This window comes from Theropithecus gelada, chromosome 7a (assembly GCF_003255815.1).
Source record: "Theropithecus gelada isolate Dixy chromosome 7a, Tgel_1.0, whole genome shotgun sequence".
NCBI lineage: Eukaryota > Metazoa > Chordata > Mammalia > Primates > Cercopithecidae > Theropithecus > Theropithecus gelada.
In genome coordinates, this window is record NC_037674.1 from 31,942,399 (window position 1) to 31,968,888 (window position 26,490).

The window sequence follows — 26,490 nt, forward strand, 5'->3', positions numbered from 1 at the left end:
TTTGAAGTTTCATTCACACCATAAACATACCATCGGGTAACGGGAAGAACTGTAAGGGGAAAAATATTCAGATTCATTTCAGCTAGGCCACATTCTTTCTTTCTGATGACATTTAAAAGCCAAAAATTTCAATGCTAATGTTAGAAATGTAATCTTTAAGAATATTTGTAAGCATACTAAAAAAGTTGAAAAGAGGCTGTAAAGCAACCAGTAGTAAAGTCAGCTAGTAATCATGACCTTCCACTTAGCCCAGGCATGGTGGTACATGCCTGTAATCCCAATGCTTTGGGAGGCCAAAATGGGAGGACCACTTGAGACCAGGAGTTTGAGACCAGCCTGGGCAACATAGTGAGAGACCTCATCTCTACCAAAAAAAAAAAAAAAAAAAAATTAAAAATTAGCCAGGCGTGGTTGTACATACCTGAGTCCCATCTCAGTCTCAGGAGGCTGAGGCAGGAGAATTGCTTGAGCCCAGGACTTTGAGGCTGCAGTGAGCCATGACTGCACACTGCACACCAACCCCCTGGCTTGAGCAAAACAGCAAGACCCTGTCCCAAAAACAAAAAACAAAAAACAAACAAACAAAAAACAGCAGAATAAAATAAAAAGGTTATTCACTGAGACATTCAGGAACTAAATTTAATATAGTAATCATCAGACTAAGAAATAACAGTAAAACATCTACTCTACCATTTCTGATCATTTGTTCTGAGAATTATCAATACATTTATATTTGGAAAGGATGCCTGAGCAAAACATCTATCAGGCTGTACATATTTCGGTATTGTACTAAGTGTTCCAGTCCAAAGTTAAAAAAGACTGTCTCTCCTCTCAAGGAGTTCACTGTCAAGAAAACAAAACGAAGCAAATGTTTACATTATGAAGTTTTGGAAGAGACATCTTTGTTCAGAGAATTAAGCCACTATGAAAGGGAAAGAGGCCAGGAAGCAGTGAAGATACTACAGTGAACTTGGATTTGCAAAAAGAGCAGGAGTTCGCAAAGCAGAGTAAGAAGATCCAAGGCAGAGAAAAAGCAAAGAAGTATAAAACAAGCAAAGAAAGTATGAAAAAGCAAAGAAGTATGAAACAAGATGACAATATGAGAATTGGTGGTCTCATATCACTGAAATGTCAGGCACAAAGCAAAGTAGTCAAAGATGAAGCCTCTTCAGGGAAGGTCTTGATCGCCATGCTAAAGTGTTCATGCTAAGAACTTTAATGCTAATAGGAAAGTATGACCAAATTTGTGCATCAGAAGGACAAAGGTCTGTATTGGTAGAAGACAAACTGAGAGTCCAGTTAAGAGACAGTTAATGACTTTCTCAGTTAAAACAGTAACAGTGTCAATGGAGAAAAGGTTGGTTTAAGGAGATAAGAACCAAGTTAAAACCAAAAGAATGTAAGTATATACTAGATAAAGGTAAATGTGGAGGCCAAATATGACCCCCTCAAATGCCTGCCCTGGATGGTAAGAGATTATTCATGATACGGAATTCAGAGGAGGCAGAAAGCATTCTTTGAGAGAAAAATAAATTCAATTTTGGACATACTGGAATTTTGGTGCTTATAGAACATTCATATGGAAATATTTACCACTCAGACCTGCCTCTTGTGTATCTCATCCTTATACACAATTCCAACCACAACTTCTATTTATTTATTTTTTGAGACAAGGTCTCACTCTGTTGCCCAAGCTGGAGTGCAGTGGTACGATCATGGCTCACTGTAACCTCCACATCCCAGGCTCCAGCGATCCTCTCATCTCCATCTCCTAAGTAACTGGGATTACAGTCACACCACAACACTTGGCTAATTTTTATACTTTCTTGTAGAGATGGGATTTCACCATGTTGCCCAGGCTGGTTTCAAACTCTTGAGCACAAGTGATCCACCTGTCTTGGCCTCCCAAAGTGCTGGGATTACAGGTGTGAGCTACCACACCTGGCCACCAACCATCACTTCTCTTACAACTTCAAAATCAACATCCAGAGAATGACTCCTCCATTTTTAATACAATTTATTATTTTTCAAACAGTTGACAATTCAGTTCAGAAACATTACAGTGTATTAGAGTTAGACTTGAGTCCTAAGAGATTATATAATTCAACTGCCCCTATCTTGCAGATGAGAAAATCTGAGGCCTAAAAAAGCTAAAGTTATAAAGCCATTAAGCAATAGAATGAAGATTAAATTTGTGGGTTCTACTTCAAATTTCCATTGCACTGCCTCAAGCCCATTCCTCTCCTGTGAATCAGGCTCTCTTATGATCATGCCAAGAAAACCGAAAACCTTAACTGATCTCTCTGCCTCTGTATGTTTTCCACTCTAAAACGTGCTGAGTATCACTGCCAAATTAATCCTACTAAAAGACCAATTTATACCATTATTTGCTCAAATGTTATATTGCCCAAACATCATTAGGGCAGTATTTCTATGAAGTTTGAGCAACAGAACATAGGATTGGGACAGTAAACTGGTATGCTAGATTACTGTCCCAATCCTATGATTGTGTCAGTTGCTGCCTACCCTTCTGCAGAAAGAGGACCTTAACACTGAATCTTAGTCCTATGCAGTTTCTTGGCCAGTCACAAACAAGGCAGGATTTACACCTGAAACTACAAGCAGAAGCAGAGAAGTAATAGAGGATACTACTGAGTAGTTTAGTCTCTGAAGACAGCCTGACAGAATTTAAATTGAGGCTCTCCACTTAACAGGTATGTGGGACCCTGGGCAAATTATTTAACATATCTGTATCTCAGATGTCTCATCCATAAAATCAGACAGTAACAGCTCATATCTCACAAATATGTGAGAATTAAATGAGTAAATAAATGCAAAAGACTTAGAAGAGTGTCTGCCACACTGTATGTGCTCAGGAAATGTTAGCTATTATTGTCATGGGCATGGGTAGAGTATCGAATCAATCTTCTTGCTCAGAATCTGCTTGAGAGTATACAACAAATTTAGTATACCATCTAAATATCTCTACTCCCATGTTTCCACCTCATCCTCAACCCAATAGACATAATTTTGATTGCTGGTCTACTCTCCTTAGGACTAATTCTATCTTTTCTCGTATGAAATGATCTACTAATCTTAGAACACCAGGGTATGATTTGGCCATCTAAAGCTATTATAACAAAGATAGAGCAGAAAAATCATTTTAGATAGATGGAAGAAAGAACTAGGTAAAGACAGAGAGACAAGAAATAAAAAAGACCAAAATAATCCCATGTAAAAATGTGAAGAAAAAAATAAGACCATCAATGTAGGCAGAAGATGTTAATGACAGTCTAGGACTCTATTTTATTATTTTGGTTTGTTGGTAATATTGAATTATACCCTGGATATTTAATTTATAATCTATAAGCACCAACCCTCAGGAACCAGAGACTGAAAAAAATGGTAGTAACCTCAGAATCACTGGTACAGATTGACACAGTTTGTCCTAAATGAAAGACTACACTAAAGTTTCATTTATTTTTCCATCTCATAGGGTCTCAAATTCTCCCTGCTTATCAGATATCAAAGGCAGAAGTCCAAACTGCCAGAAACCACCACATCTTGATGCACAGGTCCTACCTACTGATTTGCAATTACATACCAGGAAGTCTACTTTGAAAAGGAAGAACGATTTCACAGTTCTTAAACATCTGGTTTGAGATATTAATGTCCATGGTAGGATAAGAGAATCTAGGGGCTACAATCCCAGTCCCATTTCAAAAGTTTAAAGGAAACAAGCCCAAAATGAACTCAATAGATCAGTTTGCTTTTTAAAAAAAACTTGCTAAATAAATGAAATGAAGACTCCTGACAATTTTGAACACATAAGAACTACAGAGTTATAATTTAGGATTATGACCAGAGCCAATAATTCCTCCATGTAAGTTCAAAATTTCACAGGAAAATAATGGAATGAATCCTTATGTATCTTCAGTGGTCACAGATTCAATGACAGTAAGTATCTCTTAACAGAAATAATATTTTAAAACATAATATTTATAGAAAAAGGCTGTCATTCTGTTCCTAAGAGTTTACTTACTGCTTACATTTATGAAAGATAATTAATGACTTATTGGTTTGAGAGTGGCAGAATAAAGTGATATTTCACCTTGAGAATAGGTCCAGATTCTCTCCTGATATAGCATTTCACAAAAAATCCCATAATGCAATATATTCATGATATTAATGGTTTAACTGATTACAAAATCAGTTGACTGTAGGCCCTGTAAAAAATGTGGATTCAGTGTCTACATTTCTAATTCCCTTATTCTGTAATTGCTTTGGTGCTATAAACCATGTTTTATTCATGTTTCCATTTCCAACACCTGACACAGAATCTTGCACACATAAAAAGTAGGATATCAATGTTCAGTGACAACGAATATATGGGAGAGTTATCTATATCATACTGTAAATGAGCCATGTAGTTGCTACTGGTGCTAAGTATAAAGTTCATTAAATTAGGGGGATTTAATAAAGTAAAATACACATATTAACATCTGTAAAACACATTTTACATATTTCGAAGATCTTCAAAACAAAGATATTTTCAACCCCATTTCACAGAAAAAGAAACTGAAGTAACTTTACCTTAAATAAAGCTAGTGAGGCAGCTGGGTCCTTTAACTCTAATATTTTGGCGATCAATGTCTTTCCCATTGTACTTTGCTTAGAATAAACATGGATGTCACTCAGAGAACTAAATCAACTTTTAAAATATCTTCAAATTGTGGCTTTTAGGATATTTGATTCAACAATAAAATAGGCAACCAGTTAAGTAGCCTAGTTTAGCAAGCTTGAGTTATTATGTATTTACCACAGATTCTTACACTCTCCAGATCTGTTAGAGGAAATTATCATTCTATTCTCAACTTTTTGTCAAGAAAAATAAACTTACAAAACTCAAACCTTTACTTCTATTTTGTTATAATTCATCCATCCAGGTAGATATGGGAGAAAACAGAGAAGGGGAAAAACGGAAGTAAGGGAGAAACAGAAAAGAACAATTTCATGACTGAGTTTGACTTTGCCTGTTTCATGTCTTCACTCAAATGTCATCTCTCAGTGAGGCCTCACTAAAATAAAAATGGTAGTCTTCCAACTCCTACCCCATACTCCTTTATCCCCCTTCTCTGATTCATATTTGTCCATAGTATTGATCACCATCTAACATATTATATGTTTTATTTACTTTTTATTGTCTTTCACAACTATAGTGTAAGTTCCATAAGAGCAGAGATTACAGTCTATATTTCTAGCACCTAGGACACTGCCAGGCACAAAGTAGATGCTCAATAAATATTTGCTGACTATATGACACCCAAAGAAGCAAAGTGTTTTGCCAAAATGTGACAAAAATAGGGCAAGAATCTGAGCCTCTGTAGTTTAATAATTATTTTTCTAAGAATGGTGATGGACTCAAACTGAACCAATCACATATTTTATTCAACAGTAACCAAAAAGCACATATGCATGAAATGGCTATCTGACCAGATGAATAAACCAGAATAACATGATGGTAAGGAGGGATTAGACTCAAGCTAAAACTCATTAGCACCAAACTGAAAATTCAACTAGTTGCTTACAATAAGCAAACTCTGTACTGACTGCCAAGTGATTTATTTGAACCAATTTTTTAAAAAAATGAATTTATTGGTGACAGAACTTTAAGAGTTCATACTTTAAGAAAATGAACTTGATATATACTATAAAAAATAAAATTTTATATAAGACCACAAAGCAGTACAGTCATTCCCTGGTGTTGGTAGGGGACTGGTTACAGAAACTGCCCTCACCCCATAGGTCCCCGTACCTCCCCAAACCTCCACCAGGAATAACAAAATCCTCAGATGCTCAGGTCACTTATACAATGTAAATGCTATGTAAACAGCTGTTAAACTGTATTGTTTTTATTTGTATTTTTTTATTGTTGTACTGTTATTTGTTATGGTTTTTCCCCCAAAATACTTTCAATCCATAGTTGGCTACATATGTAAACATAAAACCCAAGGATATGAAGGATTGACTGTACTCCTAAATTACTATATTAAGAATGTGGCTTACCCTATTTTCGACCTATGACCAAGGTAAGGTGAATATCTGTAAATGAACTAATGTTAAAAATGGAAAAAGTTATTGTTTCTGGATAAACTTTTAAAAACTGGGTAGAGAGAGTAGATAACAAAAATTCCTAGAGACAAATAAGGAAAAAAAAAAAAAACTAGTATATCACTAAGTCCACTACTAAGAAACAAACCACTTGTGGAGATTTTGGAAAACCTTTCACTTAAAATATAAATTAGTTTGGAAATTCAGAACTATTAAACTCTTTTGATAATTGCAAGAAACACATCATATAATAAGTGGTCATCTAAACTGGCTTTAACTGGTCATCTAAACTGGCCTGCCTATCCTTATGGCTATTAAGATCACAAAAGGCACTTTACTAGTCTTTAAAATTTAAGAAATTAGTATAGTAACCTTTCCATTGTGCTGCAAGAAAAAAAATGCAAGGTATACTAAGTAGATATAGCACTGTCTGCAGCCAAGTAACAAGGCTTCCATATAACAATTAGAGCAATGTTCCTATTTATAAGATAAAATCTACACCCTTTATTCATCAGCAAATAATTCCTGAGGCACTTAAACAATATAATTTTTATTAAAAGAATAATAGTATCAAAAGTGTTCAGATCTATATTCAATGTAACTAAAATAAACACATGACAAATTTAAAATATATAAAGGAAAGAAATACATGCATTACTGGTTACCATAAGTATGTTTTTTAACATGTTACCTTTACCCAAAGGAGCTACATTAATGGCTAAGTAGATATTACATCCTAGACCCACAAATATGTAACTTTAAAACTGGCTCTTAACGTCTGCAAGTAGTACTGCCAATTCTTGACACTAAGAACTCACAATTAAGGTAATATTAATAATAATCCCAATAGGACAGAGTATCTAATAATGTCTAATGGGCTGAGTAACAGCCAAATTTAAAATCTACAAATAGGCAGCTATATAAAATCTGTAGAGAATTCTAAGAAATCTCTTGGAGTTCTTAAAACAAACACTAAACAAATTTTAAATAATGTAATATAAAAATAGACATCATAAAATAGACATTGATAAATTTTGAGAACATAAAACCAAGCTATTAAAATTAAATTAATTTTTAAAAAATCAAAATGCAAGAATTGGTATTGTTAAACAAATTACAGAATAAATACTGGTTAATAGATTTTATATGTCAGTAAAAATAACTGCAATTTTGGAACATAATTGTGGAGACCTGTTGTTCCAAGGATATGAAAGTAGCCATGGTTTCCTAACAACTAGAGTTTTTATATTCCTTGGACTGCATTCATGCTACAGAAAGATTTAAAGGCAGCAGCCAAAATGACTAAACTTCAACTTGGATGCTGAAGCAGTGATATGATGGGCTTTTCTTGGTCATAATCGACTCATAAGCTTAAGATCATAAGCCAAAGCCCCCAGTGGGAAGTATGCTCAATTTGGTGGGCCTTAAAGCCATCTCTGGCCAAACAGCATCAGCTTTACGGGAGGCCAGCCATGTAGAAAGGGAGTCACCCCAAGATCTGATTTCTTGAGGCCACAACCTAAGAGCAGGTCCCACAGTCAAATTATTCACATTCCTTGGAAAGAGAGAACAGGCATCAGTTGTGTCCATCGAAGGGGGACACTGTCCAGGTATACCCTGGACATTTTTTGAAATCTCTGGGCTGCTTCTGCATCTGAAAAATAAGAAAAACAGCACAATGACAGACAACGAATGAGGAAAAAGACAATTATCTGGCCTAAAACTTAAGACGTATAAGAAATTAAGAAAGCAGACAAATAGACAAAAAGACAAACAGCCATATAATTTGGAATCTATTATTCTGAAGGCAAGTACAGCAGAGAAAAACAAAAATTATTGTAAGCAAAGAAAAGACCATAGCAACAAATGTTATTTTTAGACAGCGCAAACTGGAGAAAAAAATAAGTTAAGATATGTCAACCTGACACAAAGATAAGGTGGAATAAGAATCTAATCCCCTTTGAAAGCTGAAAAGAGCTGAATAATGAGAGCTAGTGTCATGAACTTGGCTGCTCAACTGCCTTTGTGTAAGAAAACATCTCAGAACTTTGAACTTAGGAAATTCCAACTTGTCTTGCACCAGGTCACGAGCTCCATAGAGCAGGAACCTATTTCAACAAGCAGCTTTAAAAAAAAAAACAAAAACAAAATACTTTAATACTTTTCATTCGTATTAATGATACATTTAAAAATGCAGTAGTGCTAAAATCCATCAAAGTAAAATGCACTGAATAAAAAATAAACTTACTCAGAAAGGTGCTCAGAAGTTGGGATACAAACAGAAACTGAAATTAGAAGAAAAGTTTTACATTTACAACAGCATATGAAATATGATGAGTGAGAATAACGATCTAGTAAAGAGACCATATTGTGGATGACCAAAAATACTGGAATAAAAATCAAAAATCTAAAGTAGCACGGTTACATATGACATACCTTTCTGTATTACAACTTGGCAAGTATGAGTTTTATGTTGACTTAAGTGTGTAGCCATATTATCTAAGCCAGAAACATCACTTAGGAAATCACAATTAAGGCACACTAGAGTAATGCCCCTAAAAAAAAGAAAACAGCATTAAAAAATATTTTTATTTTTTACGAAAATCCATATATTTTCGATGATTATTTTTCCATAATTTGCTTTTTGTGTCATACATAATTATAACTTCCCATTTTTATTATATAAATTTGATATAAACTGAAATTATTCTCTGGAAAATGACACAGCCATGTCCAAATTATGCTACCATTTATTTACAGGAAGTATTTGTTTTATACTTTTACCTGTCATACCAATTGTTAAAAGTTAGGAGTCAGAAGACCTAGAGTCAGTCTTGGCTCCACAACCAACTTGTGTAACTTAGGCAAGTCACACTCTATTTGTTCTCCCATCATCTGCAAAGTGAAGATTGCATATTCATTCACTTGATATTTACTGGAGCTATTTTTATACATACTGTACTACTAGGTATTGTGAATATAATGGTGAACAAAAAAATAGTAATGTCTATGCTCAAATGGAGCTTACTTAGAAGCTGGTGTTTTATTTAGTTGGAGATAAAATCAGAAGAAAAACGGGAAGGCTTTAAAAACAGATCATGTTATAGCCACCATCAACTGTACATTATGTGTCAAGAGTTTTCCCATGTATTATTTCATCTGATTCTCGCTATAACCATCAAGGTTGGTATTATTCTTATTTAACACTGAACTAGCTAAAGTAGTTAATAAAATACTAAAGTCCGCAAACTTGAGTTCCTCATCATCTCAGCACTGTGAACTAGGGAGTCTCGCTCTGTCACCCAGGCTGGAGTGCAGTGGTGTGATCTCAGCTCACTGCAACCTCCACCTCCTGGGTTCAAGCGATTCACCTGCCTCAGCCCCCTGAGTAGCTGAGACCATAGGTGCATGCTACCACACCCGGCTAATTTTAGTATTTTTAGTAGAGACAGGGTTTCACCATGTTGGTCAGGCTGGTCTCGAACTTCTGACCTTGTAATCAGCCCTCCTCGGCCTCCCAAAGTGCTGGGATTACAGGCATGAGCCACCGCGCCTGGCCTGAGTGCTGTAGTTCTTAAATGAAATGTGTAATTATTATAAATTTTTAAAGAAGTTAGGAAACAAGTCCCTAGTTATCAATACTTTATTTTTGGGTACAGGAATAGCTTTTGTCCTCACTGGATCTAACTGTTTAGCATTTGCTATTTGAAGTATTTGAATATACTTGACATAAAGTACATTAAGATTCTAATTTAAGTCTTTGCTATTGTGAATAGTGCTGCAATAAACATACGTGTGCATGTGTCTTTATAGCAGCATAATTTATAATCCTTTGGGTATATACCCAGTAATGGGATGGCTGGGTCATATGGTACATCTAGTTCTAGATCCTTGAGGAATCGCCATACTGTTTTCCATAATGGTTGAACTAGTTTACAATCCCACCAACAGTGTAAAAGTGTTCCTATTTCTCCACATCCTCTCCAGCACCTGTTGTTTCCTGACTTTTGAATGATCGCCATTCTAACTGGTGTGAGATGGTATCTCATTGTGGTTTTGATTTGCATTTCTCTGATGGCCAGTGATGATGAGCATTTTTTCATGTGTTTGTTGGCTGTATGAATGTCTTCTTTTGAGAAATGTCTATTCATATCCTTTGCCCACTTTTTGATGGGGTTGTTTGTTTTTTTCTTGTAAATTTGTTGGAGTTCTTTGTAGGTTCTGGATATTAGCCCTTTGTCAGATGAGTAGATTGCAAAAATTTTCTCCCATTCTGTAGGTTGCCTGTTCACTCTGATGGTAGTTTCTTTTGCTGTGCAGAAGCTCTTTAGTTTAATGAGATCCCATTTGTCAATTTTGGCTTTTGCTGCCGTTGCTTTTGGTGTTTTAGACATGAAGTCTTTCCATGCCAAATGTCCATCAGTGACAGATTGGATTAAGAAAATGTGGCATATATACACCATGGAATACTATGCAGCCATAAAAAAGGATGAGTTTGTGTCCTTTGTAGGGACATGGATGCAGCTGGAATCCATCATTCTTAGCAAACTATCACAAGAACAGAAAACCAAACACCGCATGTTCTCACTCATAGGTGGGAACTGAACAATGAGATCACTTGGACTCGGGAAGGGGAACATCACACACCGGGGCCTATCATGGGGAGGGGGGCGGGGGGAGGGATTGCATTGGGAGTTATACCTGATGTAAATGACGAGTTGATGGGTGCAGCACACCAACAAGGCACAAGTATACATATGTAACAAACCTGCACGTTATGCACATGTACCCTACAACTTACAGTATAATAATAATAAATAAATTTAAAAAAAAAAAAAAAAAGATTCTAATTTAAAATGCATTTAGACTTGTGTGATTTTTAGCTAAAAGGTGTTTTAAAATATTAAGCCTGTAAAATACTTCAGAGAACTTAGCCACTATATATTTAATTTCTTATAAGAGTTAAGCACTTGGGAGTTTGTTACACCAAGCATTTGAAGTGCTATTTAAAAGAAAATCAATTATGTTAAATGTATAAATGATGTTAAGTTGCCTAAAGTAATTTAAATTATAAAACAGAACTCTTGAAAAAAATTTAGTCTATTGAACTAGAATGCCCCCGTGCCTCTTCTACCAGTAGAAACAATACCCATCCTTTAAAGCCAAGTAGGCCTAATACCTATCCAGATCACTACAAGAACTGTAATCTTTTTCCTCTCTGAAATAACTCTCATTGCACTTATTAAAATTCATAGTTATTTATGTTCAGACCTTAACTCCCACCCAATAAACTCTACTGCACATTCCCTGAAGGTTGATTCCAGCACTGCTTTATCACTGTTACCTTTACAGGACCTGCTACTTTATGTGCAAGATAGATACATAAAAAATAGTTACAGTATGAATAGTCCATTTCAATAAGAGTAATTACATTAATTAGTATCATATAGAATTATAAATATGCTAAGCTCCATTCACAGAAATTGAACAGTTTTCAATTTGAGACTACCCAAGTTAAGTGAAAAAACATCCCAGATCTTTAAAATCACATAGTCCCCATTGAGAAACTAAACACACAACTGAGCTTGACAACAATGAGGTAAAAATTTAATTAAACTCTCATTCTTAGCATGCAATAATACCATATTCACTCTTGTAACTGTTTTTAGTAAAGGTAACATCTAATGTACCTTAATTATTTCCCCAGATTCAGTAAATATTTTAAAAGTAGTACTAATATATTTTAAAAATTGAATGAAATGTTCTCTCCCTGTGAGCTACTAGTCTAACATCACAGATGGGACCTATTTTCCACATACATCATTTTTCATATATACATTAATTTATTCAAGAAATATTTACTAAGTGCCTACTATGTGCCAGGCATAGACAAAAAAAACCAAACCACACACAATGTAGTGAGAGAACAGAGGCAATAAGCAAGTAAAATAAAAGTATGTTAGATGATCTAGAGAAAAGTAAAACATAAAAAGGAGATAGGGAATGCTGGGATAAAGCAAAGGGAAGAGGATACAGTTTTAAATTTTGTAGTCAAGGAAAGACTCACTCAATCAATGTAGAGGCCTAAAGGAGACAAAAGAGCTAACCATACAATATCTGGAGAAAAGCAAACTAGGCATAGGAAATAATAAATGCAAAGGTCCTGAGACATACCATCCCCTCTTCTACATTTTCCACTAATCCAAAGCATCAAAATAAGTATTGGCTAAACTTATCTCTACAGATCAGCTTGGTGGAACAAAGACACTGACATTTCAAGGAGCAATGGCAACATACAATGAACAAACAAAGTCCAAGAAATCACAAGAATATGAAACAATAGTGCTCAGTGGATTCTAAGTGTGTGGTATAACCAAAGATAACTATCAATGCCTTTAGAAAATTTTATCAACAGTTCTTTCTGTATAGTAATAAAATTGTATAATTCTCTTTATTTTCAAAAGAAAATATAAGAATTATAAAAATCATATACTGATTTCAAGAATTCCAGTGGTTAAAGGAAATTTACTTCAAAACTAAAAAAGTGTTCATTCCTTTATTAGATAGCTTAGCTATCTTTTAAATATTCAAATATTGTTGGAAAGTCTTATTTTTGTTCTCATTTTACAATGTAAAAGCATCAAGGTTTCCTCTGGACACCACCTTTCCACTGAAATAAATTCAGCAAGAGAACAATGGCTAATCACACTTCTGGTCTAAGAATACAATGAACACCACTCTCTAATGTCCAGTAGCAATCAATTATATTTTCAAATTAGGCACCTAACATCAGGTTTAAAAAAAAGTTATAGCAAACCACAATGAGATACCACTTTATACCCATTAGGGTAACTATAATCAAAAGGAGATAATAAAAAGTGTTGGCAAAGATGTGGAGAAACTGGAACCCTCAAACACTGCTGGTGGGAATGTAAAACAGTGGAGCTACTTTGGAAAACAGTCTGGTAGTTCCTCAAAGGCTCAGCATGGAGTTATCAATAATCCAGCAATTCCAATTGTAAGTATATACTAAAGAGAAATAAAAATACATGTCCATACAAAAACATGCACACAAATGTTCACAGTAGTATTATTCATAAGGCCTCAAAATGAAGGCAATCTAAATCAATAAACTATGATATATCTTTACAATGGAATATTATGCAGCAATTTTTAACAATGAAATACTGATACATGCTACAACACAGATGAATCTTGAAAACATTATGCTAAATGAAAGAAGCCAGTCACAGAGGACCATATCATGTATCATTTTTTATATGAAATGCCCAGAATGGGCAAATATTACACAGACAGAAAGTAGACTAGTTGTTGTTTAGGGATGGGGAGAGCCAGAGAGTAATGGGAATGACCACTAATAGGTACTGGGTTTTAGTACTAAAACTAACTGGTGATTGCTGCAGAACTCTGTGAATATACTAAAACCTATAAACATGTAAATTGTATGGTATGCTAATTCTACCTCAATAAAGCTGTTGTGTTAAAAAAATTAAGTCATTACAATTTTTCAATAGAGTAAAAAAAGATTAACTAGTTACCTGAGATTTTCTGAATGCTTCTTAAAAATACAAAATCTTTTGCTTGGACGGTTACTATGAAAGCTGGAGAAACAAAAGAGATTGTAAGAATTTTATTATACAGTAAGTCTTAATTTATATTTCAAGTCCATACTTAAGTTTCTAGTTTTTAATAAAAGATTATAATGTAAGTAATAAAATGGAAGCCCGTTACTTCCATTTAATTCAATATTTTACCTTATATTCCATCTTACCTATTATATTCTAATGACACTATTTTCCTAGGCATATTCTTAGATGGTTAGCACTGTACCTTACCATCATATTAAAAAAGGAAATACTGAGAATTAAGAAAATGTGAAGAGCGTCAAACTAAATATGTAAAGAGCATCAAATTAAATATTTTGATTTACTAAGAGTTGAAAACAATTCTAAATTTTTGTTAATAACACGTGTGCTATAATATGAACAGTTATCAATAATAATTCTTTTTTATTACTCTCCAATCTTAACATGTTTGTGTAGGGGGAGGGAGGTAGGATCCAAATGATCTGGGAAGTAAACAGAACTTGAGCTAAATGCCACTGTTTACCATCTGTAAATTCAAACATTTACAGTGTTCCTTGTAATTACTAGTAGACTTTTTTTCTTCTTCTTTTGAGAGATGGATCTCACTATGTTGCCCAGCTGGAATCAAACTCCTGGACTCAAGTGATCCTTCTGCCTCAGTCTCCTCCGTAGCCGAAACTACAGAGGCAGGCCACTGAGCCTGGCTTTCTAGTACAGGGTTATTTAAAAAAAATCAAAAAAAAAAAAAAAAAAAAAAAAGAGGAACTCATGAGTTAAAACAATGTTTCCTCTCAGCACAGAAAAGAAAACTAACCAAATTTTGTAGCCCATGATAATAGCTTCTATATACCCTTTTAATTCCAGTAAGGAAAGTTTCCTGTACTAGAAAGCCAATATTAGACCAACAGCGTAAACATCACCTCACAGCTTACAGCTGTCCCTCCTCATCGCCATTACCCATGTTTCACTGTCCGTGGCTTCTGTTACCCACATACAGCAAAATAAGATATTTTAAGAGACAGACTACATTCATATAACTTTTATTACAGTATATTGTTACTATAATTATTATATTATTGTTAATTATGTTACTGTGTGTAATTTATAAAGAAGCCTTTATTATATGTATGTATGTATAGGAAAAAAAGTATAGTACTTTTTTGTATTAAGTACTTTTTTTTTTATTAAGTACTTTTTTGTATTAAGTACAAAAAAAGTATATATATAATTAAGTGTATCTCTATGTATTAAGTACATAGAGCTTAATACTATCCACAGTTTCAGGCATTCACTGGGGGTCTTGGAATATATACCCCAGCGGATAAGGGGGACTACTGTATTTCAAAATGTAGTCTTCCCAGTGTGGCGATTCCTCAAGGATCTAGAACTAGAAATACTATTTGACCCAGCCATCCCATTACTGGGTATATACCCAAAGGACTATAAATCATGCTGCTATAAAGACACATGCACACGTATGTTTATTGCGGCACTATTCACAATAACAAAGACTTGGAACCAACCCAAATGTCCATCCATGACAGACTGGATTAAGAAAATGTGGCACATATACACCATGGAATGCTATGCAGCCATAAAAAAGAATGAGTTCGTGTTCTTTGTAGGGACATGGATGTAGCTGAAAAAAAAATATATACATATATATTTTTGTCCTACCCATCTATCTGCAGCTTTCCTTCATGCAATCACAGACTCTGTATGTGTCACTAGCTGTAATCCCCAGAAAATATCCTCAGATTTCTAATAGTCATTTCTTTAACCTAGGAGTAATTACTATTAGAGTTTACAAATTTAAGATGGTATCACAAAAACAGTTTTGTTAGAAGAGTACATTGGGAAGTTGAGAAGCCCTGAAATTATATGCAAAAACTTGTATACACAACTATATTTCCTCAGAGAAATAAGTCTAAGATTTTGTTTGATTACTGAAACATTGAACCAAAATAAGTTATTTTTAAATGAGATTTAAAAGCTCTTTATTCTTTCTCTTCCAACAAAGCAGACTATTTTTGGTTTATTTATATATTAAATGTAAGAGGAGAGAAAATATTACAGTATAGAGTCTTTTGATAGCCTCTACATCTGTCTACAACTTATACCAGATCATAATGTTGATAATTAAAAATTTTTAGTTGCCTGAATTCTGTTTTAGAGTTTCTCATCTATAAAAAGGGATTTCTACAATCTATTTGATTTATCTCTATTTAATTCCATACTTACAGTTTTGTGTATCATAGGAAGGGAAAAGTGAATTCATAGCTCACAAATAAAAAGGAAAAAAAATACTACCCTTCTTCCTATTAGCTCTCCATAAAGGTAACAGCAATACAGAAATAAATCTAAGAAATGTTTTTTATTACAATATAGTAAAAATATAATGTTAAAACCTAATTTTTAAAAATCCCTTACCTGGTTAGCTGACAGTATATAATTATCAAAACTCACTAAGCAATTCTCTAAAAATAGTTGAATTGTATTGTGTATAAATTATACCTCAAGAAAACTGAGGTCAAAAACCTCCTTTAACCGTATTTTCTTCATAATCTTGATTCCATATAAATAACAACTTTACTTTCTAAGAAACATAAAAGGAACAATTTCCTTAACAATTTTAAGACACTAGACTAGAAACTGATGATACAATAACAAAGGCAAGCTGCCTGCCCTGGAGCTTATGGTTGGTTGAGGGGAGTGTTTGAGGGAGAGAGGGGCCAGCACAGAATGAATGCCCAATAAATATTTGCTAAATCAATGAATACATATTCATAAATAATTAACACAAGATAAAAATCAATAGTGACACATAGAGAGTTTGTGGTTGCATGAAGGAAAGCTGCAGACAAATGAGGTAGAAGCCAGCTAACAATTAGGAGTTCACTGCAGTTAGAAGGTTCTTACTGCTTCACTTCCGGGCAAAGCAAAGAGTAACTGGAGATACAGGAGGATTTTCAAGAGAATAAAAGGAGTTGAAGGAGTTGAAAAGTAGTTAGGAATTTGATATGGAAAGGTATTATATTGTCCAGAAAATCTGAACTTCATTCTATCAATGTTAGGAAAGGATTTTAGGCCAAAGAATGACCTGCCCAGATTTGCCTATGGTAAAAGAAAGGAGGAACTGGAAAAAAGAGGGAAAACTGTAGGCAGAAGACCAGTTATGATGTTATCATAATAGTCTAACTAGTCCTATGATTATCATTTAGTGTCAATAAATTTATGTAAAATTTATAATGAAGCCAAGTAGATCTTTTTAAAATTCAGTACTCTGTCTTACCTACTGCATAAGAAACAGATTTTTATACCAGCTTTCTTTTTCCTTGGAAATTTTAAAAATCATCCCTCAAAGCCTAAGTGAAATTTACAGAAAATCTTCCCTTACTTCTTGTTTAAAGATTTCATCTTTACCTCCTTTGTACTTTCATAGTCATTTGGTTATCACATTAAGCTAGGTAAATTTATTTCCCCTTCTAAACTGAAAATTACAATCAAGGACTCCCCCAATCCTAATAATGACAACTTAGAAATTAATAGCTATCATTATTTGAATATCTCCTAAGTGCAAATTGTTATTAAGCACTTTAATACAGTTTTTCTAATAATCACAGTAACTTTCTTTTCAAGAAACACAATCTGAGAGTCAGATTAAGTAACTTGTTCAAAGTTCCACACATACACAGTGAAGGTTGGATTCAAATCCAGACTTGTTTGATTCTTCACCCCCAGCTTGCCATACTTCTTAGCAAATTTTATTAAATACCTTCCTAGTAGGTACATAATGAAATACATGAACCTGGTTGAAATAAAACTCTGCTACAAAAAAGAGATACTACTTATGTATGTTAACTTAATTCTCTTTTATGTAAAAAAAAATGCTTCTTATACATCATTTTGAGGAATAATAGCAGTATTATAGAGTAATTTATGTGCATTTTTTCAGATAATTTCTATTACTACCTAAAAGCTATAAGCAAATAAGGTACAATAATTTAAACAACTGAACCTAAAAAATGCTGCTTAAAAAAATTAAAAATTACACATTTAATGATGCTTTTCTTTGAAAGGATCTTACTCCAACAATACTTCAACTGCTTCAAGATTTTTGAACACCTTCTTTTGAGATTTTATTTAGGACCTTTTATAATTAAAACAAATGATGACTATCATCTGCAGTTTGTAATGTGCTAGGTGGTATGATAAATACAAAGACCCCTTTCTTTTCAAGAAGATAATGCAAACACAAGTAAATATAATAAAAGGCAAAATAGGGCCAGGCGCGGTGGCTCACGCCTGTAATCCAAAACTTTGGGACGCTGAGGCAGGTGGATCACCTGGGTGAGAGATGACAGAGCAAGACTCTGTCTCTTAAAAAAAAAAAAAAAAAAAAAAAGGCAAAATAGATGAATAGTACACAATTATTCAAAGAAAGTAATGGTTGTGGTGATCAGACACTTGAAAAAAGAAGGTAAACTGAGAGGAAAGAACAGGGCATTCTGGGAACTAACAAGGAATACAGAAAAGTCACAGTAGAAAACAAACATGTGGCCTGGCGCAGCAGCGGGGGCGGCGGGGAGGAATCCCATCTCCACAGAAAAATGATCTGGGCATGGTAGTGCATGCCTGTAAGTCCCAGCTACTCGAGATGCTGAGGTGGGAGGATCACCTGAGCCCAGAAGGTTGAGGCTGCAGTGAACTGTGATGGAGCCACTGCACTCCAGCCTGGGTTGGAGTGAGACCCTTTCTCAAAAAAAAAAAAAAAAAAAGGAAAAAAGAAAGAAAATTAATATGGAAGAAACTATACTCTGTGGAAGATTAACCAACTTACAGGGATGGATTGGGGCAGGTATGAGACCAGAGGGAAAAAGACCAATTGAGAGGCTACAGAGTTAGTACGGGATAGGAATTAAAGGTTCTCGTGCTTTGGAGAAAATTAGGCTTCTATATATATAAACCTCAAGCTTCTAACAAGAATCAACAGTGCAGAGAAGAGTTTGCCATTCAGTGGGATGCACCTAATGCAATGAGGGAAGCAAGGGTACCAGTGAAGTTGAGAAAAAGACAAAAAGACCTACCAAACCCTAAGAGTGGCAATAGAAGCTTTTAGTTCCATATGACACTAAGAGCTGTGTGTGATGACAATGAACAAAAATTTCCTGTATACTGCAAAATAATTAGAAGAGTATATTTTGAATGTTCCCATCACAAAGAAATGATGGGCATGGTGGCACACACCTATATAGCTACTCAGGAGGGTAACGCAAGAGGATCACTTGAGCCCAGGAGTTTGAGGGTGCAGTGAGCTTTGACTGCACCACCTAGCACTCTGGGGTGACAGAGTGAGACCCCATTTCAAAAAAATAAAAAGAAGAAATGAAGAAATGATAAACATTGCAAGTGATGATTATTCTGGGTTTATTACATATTGTATGCTTGTAACAAAATATCACATGTACTCCACAAGTATGAGCTAGTCTCTATAAAATTTTTTAAATTAATTAATTTCACATGGCTGTCAGGAAAATTAAACAAATTAAGTTTTAAAAAGTGAGTGACACCAATGTCAAATACTCTAAAGAAGTCACAGAGGAGTAAGAATGAAAAACAGTGAGTAAATATGGTGATATGTTCATAACAGATAATCTTTAAAAGGGGAATGTTAGTTGGTAGGTGGGGGAAATACTCAAAGGGTAAATGAATCACAATAAAGCTGGTAGCAAACACCTTTTACAGATGTTAATAGCAAAAAGGAAGACAAGAAATAAGGAAAATAAGTAGTTGGGACAAATTGTCCTCTTTCAAAAATTTTTTAAATACCTGAAAATGTTTGTAAGCAGAAGGAACCATATAGAGAAAAAGAGATGAAGATCCAAGTTAACTGAATATGGTCGGTGAACTGGGGAAGAAAGGACAGTTAATGGGGAAGTGGGACGTGTTAGATTTTTAAGATTAATATCTGATTGAAGGTAACAGGACAAATATGTGGGGTTGAAAGAGTTAATTTTAGGAAAAATAAAAAGGATGACCTACAATTGACTAATTAATAGGCCAGGTTAACAACTGAGAAACTAAAATAAAATCTTTAGGGTACTGAAGAAGGATTAAACAAATGTTGAAGGTAAAAATAAAGAGGTCTTTTAAAAGAAAAAATAAGACCTAATCAGAATTACAGTTTTTGAAATCAGAGTTGATTAAATCAAGGACCGTTTGATAGTTTAGAAGTGAGCACAGAAAAAGTTCAAAAGGGAAGAGGTTCAAATCTTACCTTGGCCTTTATGCCAAGTGAGCATGACTAAAACTGTAAAGGATTCTAGGACAAAAAGCCGCAATCAGAACAGATGATCCTGAGAGTGAGGTTGACACAAAATTAGATGGGTGCTACTAGGCTGCAAAAAGGAGTCAAAGCCCTGAACATCATGGGGTAATGGAAATCCAAAAGGAATGCACAGTTTATAGGAAGAGATTTAAATGGTACTGTAGTTTCAAGAAAAAAAAAAAAAAAGACAATATATGAACTTAAAAGTTGATGTGAAATTCTGGCACTAAAGAAGCAAGATACCATGAGGTCAGGCCAATCATCAAGATGTGGAAAAACTGAGAGAAGTGCTGAAGCCATCAAGAACGGTAGGAGAATCCTCGAAAGCAGTAGTTGATAATGACCAGCAAGTAACAGAGAAGTCATGTGTAATCCGCAAGAAAGTCACTTATAATACATTAATCCTAATTTTAAAAAAATTGAACAAACTTACTTTGAATAAGCAAACTCTCAGATTTATATCTAAACAATTTTTGCCTACTTAAAAAAAAATACAGACCCATTCTGAAGGAATAAAGTATTCCCTCAGTGAGATCTAAATGAAAGTAACGCAGACTCTGAAGGCTTTTCCTAACATAGTGTAAATGGTAAGTACTCAAATAATCTAAGTTGAATGAATTAATGAAAAAGAATTCCAAAAGTGGCATCATGACCAGAACGGTGCCTCATTTTCACTGAATGGATGCAAGTATAGATGGCCTGAGAGATGGATAAAAAGACAGTTGGAATACAGAAAGAGAAACAGACTCCACTGAAAATCTTAAAGTCTCTCAAAGTGACTGCTTTAAAGAGGATGACACTTATGATTTTACAAATATTTATCCAGTTAATATATTTAAAAATTTAAAATTCTGTTGGAAAATAAACACCAATAGGGCAATAAAAACTTTCATGGAAAAACTATTTCCCAGCCGGGTGCAATGGCTCATGCCTGTAATCCCAGCACTTTGGGAGGCCAAGGCGGGCAGATCATTTGAGGTCAGGAGCTTGAGACCAGCCTAGCCAGCATGGTGAAACCCTGTCTCTACTAAAAATCCAAAAATTAGCCAGGCATGGTGGTACACACCTGTTGTCCCAGCTACTCAGGAGGCTGAGGCAGGAGAACTGCTTGAACCCGGGAGGCGGAGGTTTCAGTGAGCTGAGATGATGCCACTGCATTCCAGCCTGGGCAACAGAGCGAGACTCCATCTCAAAAAAGTGAAAAAGAAAAACTATTTCTCTAACAAACCTATTCCAATTTCATTAGCTTAATTTTTCTTACAATTTTAGTCCCATAATTTCTAGTTACTATGCTGAGAAATAGGACCAGGCAATACCCTAAAAGTTCCTTACTGTTAGATCCTTCCAACTCCTTGAAGAGGAGCTTCTAATAGGCTCCTTGGCTTCTAATAGGATAACTTTGTTTTCAAAACAGAAACTTGCTGAACTATAATTTTCATTGGTAATTTACACATTTAATTCATCTTACCTCATCATATGATTTACATAGGCTTTGCTACAGCTAGTGTTGTATCTGCAAAAACTACAGTGGACGTACGTAGGAAAGTGGTTTGCAAAATCTTTTATTTCGGAACAACACTCAATGCACTTGTGAATGCCCCGACGATACCTTAGGGAGAAATAAAAAAATGATAAAAATATATTTTAAAACAAAAATAATAAGGAAGAGCCTTATTAATGTTCTGTTAACTAAAGTACAAGTTTTTATACTTAAGTTTAAATTATATTGTATATCAGGAATAAAAGATTACCTTAAATTCCTCAATGCTGTATTGACTTTACTTTTTTTATTGCTACTAGCCAATGTGCTTTGTTTCTTTTGCATATTAGAGATTTTTGGTTTGTATTTAGATTTACTTCCATTAGGCTTACTTGTATTAGGTTTACTTGCGTTGGATTTGATTGTATTAGGTTTACTTGTATTAAATTTTGCAGGATTTTTAGCAGTTATATTTTTAGTCCTTGGAGGTGAAAGCTGAAGGGTAGAAGCACTTGCACTAATGGAAGGTGCAGGTGAAGCTCCTGATTGCAGAGGTCCAACTGAAGCTCGAATAGTAACCTACAAAAATAAAGAGAAGATTTGCTTTAAAAGATTAATCATTACATTAATATTAAAATATCATGGTACCAAAAATAGTTAAAAATCAAGAATTTTGAAAAAAGCACATATAAACTATAATCAGGTAAGTCTCCCATTTATTCTAGATGTTCAAACCATTAAATGATATTAAACTTGATATTAAGTTGTAATTTTACATCTTGTATTGCTATCAGTTATATGTTAACACAGTTATCAGTGAATAATTAGGAGTTAATACAAATTATATGAATATACAAAGAGCACATTCCATAGCTAGTTTTATGCCCTGACTTTAAGAAATTCACAAATATAGAGCTCAAAATTTAAATCTCAAGCCTGAAAAATAATTCTAGAAAGGCCTAAATTACCCTTTAACAACTATAAAAGAAACAGATCTACAGTAAATGTGATCTCCTCTTTCCAGGGGCTCAGTGCCCAAGATTTATGCTTACAAATGTTATAGGAGGAGTTACATCAAGTTATTATACTGCGTAGAGGGCTAAATAATATTTAGAATTTTCTTAAAGTAAACTAATACAAAGTTCATCATTTAGTATTCAGAATGAGAAAACGTTTAATTTTATCTGTTGGTTGACAATGAAAAACACAGTGCCTACCAACATTCTGGTTAATCATTTGACTATACGCTCCTGTATTTGAGGAACAGTCAATAAGGAAGTCCTATGACATACATGTGCTTGGGTAACATATAATAGCACTGGACCAGGAATCAAAAGGCCTTCCTAGCCACGTGACCTTGAACAAGGAACTTATCCTCTCTATGCTTCTTCACATCTATAACATGGGGTAATACCTGCCTTATTAACCTCCGTGGATTGTGGTATGAATTAGACAATAAAATGTATGAAAAAGTACACTGAAAGTCTAATTCTAAGGTGCTATAAAAACATTTAGTATCATTATCATTAATATTATTATTATTATTATTAAGGGAAAAAATGAGAGAGGACTGCACTGCTTACATTAGTGTTCTGCATGTCTAGTCCCAACATGGAATGAATGGATTGCAGGGAAGGATGCTGGATAGCTTCTCTTGCTATCATGTCTTCAGAGCATGGCTTTATATTGTTTTAGTTAATTCAAATAACAGACATACCCACATTCAAAGGTAAGTACCCAAAGCCAAAAATAAATGTTTTGGGGATTATTCACTTTGGATTATCCATGCCTCTGTTTCCCTCCACTGGAGCAAATATTCAAGAGCTGACTGTATATAAAGAAGTCAGAGAAAACAGATGTATATAAGGCAAAAAGGGAAAAGTAAATTACAATCATCAGTATGCAGTCAGACATGTGTTTGCTCACTTAAAACACAACGCTATCCAGCAGAACTTGCTTCTCAGAGTAAACTCAGTAATAACAACTGCAACAAACATCTGAGAACCTATGGCACTCTAGGCACTATACCTGATGCTGGGGACACAAAGATAAATAAAACATGATTCCTGATCTCAAGCATCTTATAGTTTAGCAACGAAAGTCAACATATACTTTCAACTGAAAGCTCAAAAAAAGCCTGTAGAATATTGAAACAACCCACTGACCCAGGAAAAGTTAATTGAGTTGTACTTTTTAGAAAGGACTACTACTCTAACCCAACAGCTATCACTGAACTCAAAACAATGGTTAGAAGTTTTTCTTTCTACGCATAAAATTAAACCCTAAAATTAAAGTCTGAGCAAAAATCTGAAGTCATTTAAAAATATATTCAATAGATAAAGCTGGGCAGGAGTTAATTTCTATTATCATACAAAATGTTAAAATACAACATATTTTAACTCACTTTTGTTCCAGGAGGCAACCCTTCTAGTTGTTTAGGTTTTATAAATGTTCGATGGTGTTGAGCCTTATGATCCATTTTCTCCTTGCATGTCAAAAACTGCAGCCTGCATTTTGTACAACGATGTATTCCTTTTTTCTGTTTAGAAAAGAAAACAGAAAAAGGGGGGAAAATAATTTCAACAACTACAAATCCTGTGTCCTGAAACTGCTCTGGCTTAATTTTAATGATACCTAAATAATGTAAAAACTTGCAGTTTAACATCTCCTATCATAAATAATATCAAAATGCCTCATTTTTAAAAAGTCATTACATTAGTATTTGGGTTTCAAAAGTGTTTGCTACTATGTAGGAACTGTACATGAAAGTTCTATCAATAGGTTCTAATAAAACTTCTATTAAGTGTGGTGAGAAATCTCAATTATAAACTTGAAGTAAACACATGATACTGTGAAAATGAGATGTACTACGTTTTCATCCTAGAAAAAGTAAATTATTTCTAATTTTTGCTATTTCTAGTTGGTTGAAAAGTTGGTAAAATAAATTAAACTCTCTAAAACCAAATAAATCTAACCAGACATTTCAAAGAAGTTTATAGAAATGGTTATATAAACCAATGCTGTCCAATAATATCTCCTATGATAAAGAAATATTCTAGAGCTGTACTGTCAAACACAGTAGCCACTAGCCACATGTGGTTATTGAGCACCTGAAATGTAGCTACTGTGACTAAGGAAGTACATTTTTAATACTGTTTAATTTTAATTAATTTAAATCTAAAAAGCCATATGTGGCTAGTAGCTACTACATTAGACAATGTGGATGAAGAGGCATAAAACAGAACAACTGAACTTACTGATTGAGAACCCCTTGACTGACTCCCTCCTCAAACCCAGTCCTGTCATTATTCTACAGATGGGAAATGGGACCCGAAAAAATTCTAAGGCATTTCCCCATAGCTAGTTAGTGACATTACCAGACCCCTGATCCAGTATTCCTTCTATTACAGATTATCAACTGCAACTTTTACCCTCATTAATATATTTTATATATATATATATATATATAATGCATTTAGAGAAATCACTCCTTTGTAGTTATATGTAGTTTTACATATATACACACACATATACACACACACATAATTATACAACATATAAAGGAATGCCTTCTCTAAAGCTGTATCTCTGCCAGATACATCACCATGTCCATTAAATACAACTAACTGTTTGTTTGTTTATTTATTTATTTATTTAACTTTTAAGCTCAGGGAACATGTGCAGGATGTACAGGTTTGTTACACAGGTTTGATACACAGGTAAACGTGTAACCTGGAGGCTTTCTGTATAGATTATTTCATCATCCAGGTATTCATTAGTTATTTTTCCTGATTCTCTCTCTCCTCCCACCCTCTGCCCTCTGGTAGGCCAAAGTATGTGTTGTTCCCCTCTATGTGTCTTGTGTTCTCATCATTTAGCTCCCACTTATAAATGAGAAAACGTGGTATTTGTTTTTCTGTTCCTGCATTAGTTTGCTAAGGATAATGGCCTCCAGCTCCATCCATGTCCCTGCAAAGGACATGATCTCATTCCTTTTTATGGCTGCACAGTAGTTCATGGTGTATATGTACCACATTTTTTTATCCAGTCCACCATTGATGGGCATATAGATTGATTGCATGTCTTTGCTATTGTGAATAGTGCTAAAAAGAACATATGTGTGCATGTGTCTTAACAGAACGATTTATATTCTTTTGGGTATATATGCAGCAATGGGATTGCTGTGTGGAATGGTATTTCTGTCTCTAGGTCTTCAAGGAATCACCACACTATCTTCCACAATGGTTAATTTACACTCCCAGCAACAGTATAAAAGCACTCCTTTTCTCCACAACCTTGCCAGCATCTATTACGTTTTGATCTTTTAACGATAGCCATTCTGACGGGTGTGAGATGGTATCTCACCGTGGTTTTGATTTGCATTCCTCTAATGATCAGTGATGTTGAGTTTTTTTTCATATCATTGTTGGCCACATGTATGTCTTCTCTTGAGAGTGTCTGTTCATATCCTTTGCCCACTTTCTAACGGGGCTGGTTTCTTTCTTGTAAATCTGTTTAAGTTCCTTATAGATGCTAGATATTAGACCTTTGTCAGATGCATAGTTTGCAAAAATGTTCTCCCATTCTGTAAGCTGTCTGCTTACTTTTGCTGTGCACAAGCTCTTTAATTAGATCCCATTTGCCAATTTTTGCTTTTGTTGCAATTGCTTTTGGCATCTTCATCATGAAATCTTTGCCCATGCCTATGTCCTGAATGGTATTGCCTAGGTTTCTTCTAGGGTTTTTAGAGTTTTAGGTTTTACATTTAAGTCTTTAATCCATCTTGGGTTAATTTTGGTATACGATGTAAGGAAAGGGTCCAGTTTCAATTTTCTGCCTATGGCCAGCCAGTTTTCCAAGGACCATTTATTGAATAGGGAATCATTGCTTGTGTTTGTCAGGTTTGTTGAAGATCAAATGGTTGTAGGTGTGTGGTTTTATTTCTGGGTTCACTATTCTATTCC

The 26,490-nt window shown here is 34.5% G+C and overlaps 1 protein-coding gene across 3 annotated transcripts in view; it reads right to left on the reverse strand.

Annotated features, from left to right (window-relative positions):
• ZNF280D (zinc finger protein 280D) overlaps positions 1 to 26,490 on the reverse strand; it is a 99,494-nt gene that overhangs the window by 16,461 nt on the left and 56,543 nt on the right. For all 3 annotated transcript variants that reach the window (XM_025390507.1, XM_025390509.1, XM_025390508.1), the window contains 6 exons: positions 23,931 to 24,065; positions 21,798 to 22,105; positions 21,515 to 21,655; positions 13,671 to 13,733; positions 8,548 to 8,666; positions 8,360 to 8,396 (listed from right to left, as the gene is read on the reverse strand). In XM_025390507.1, the coding sequence (XP_025246292.1) occupies positions 8,360 to 8,396; positions 8,548 to 8,666; positions 13,671 to 13,733; positions 21,515 to 21,655; positions 21,798 to 22,105; positions 23,931 to 24,065 (803 nt within the window). The remainder of the gene's footprint in view (positions 1 to 8,359; positions 8,397 to 8,547; positions 8,667 to 13,670; positions 13,734 to 21,514; positions 21,656 to 21,797; positions 22,106 to 23,930; positions 24,066 to 26,490) is intronic.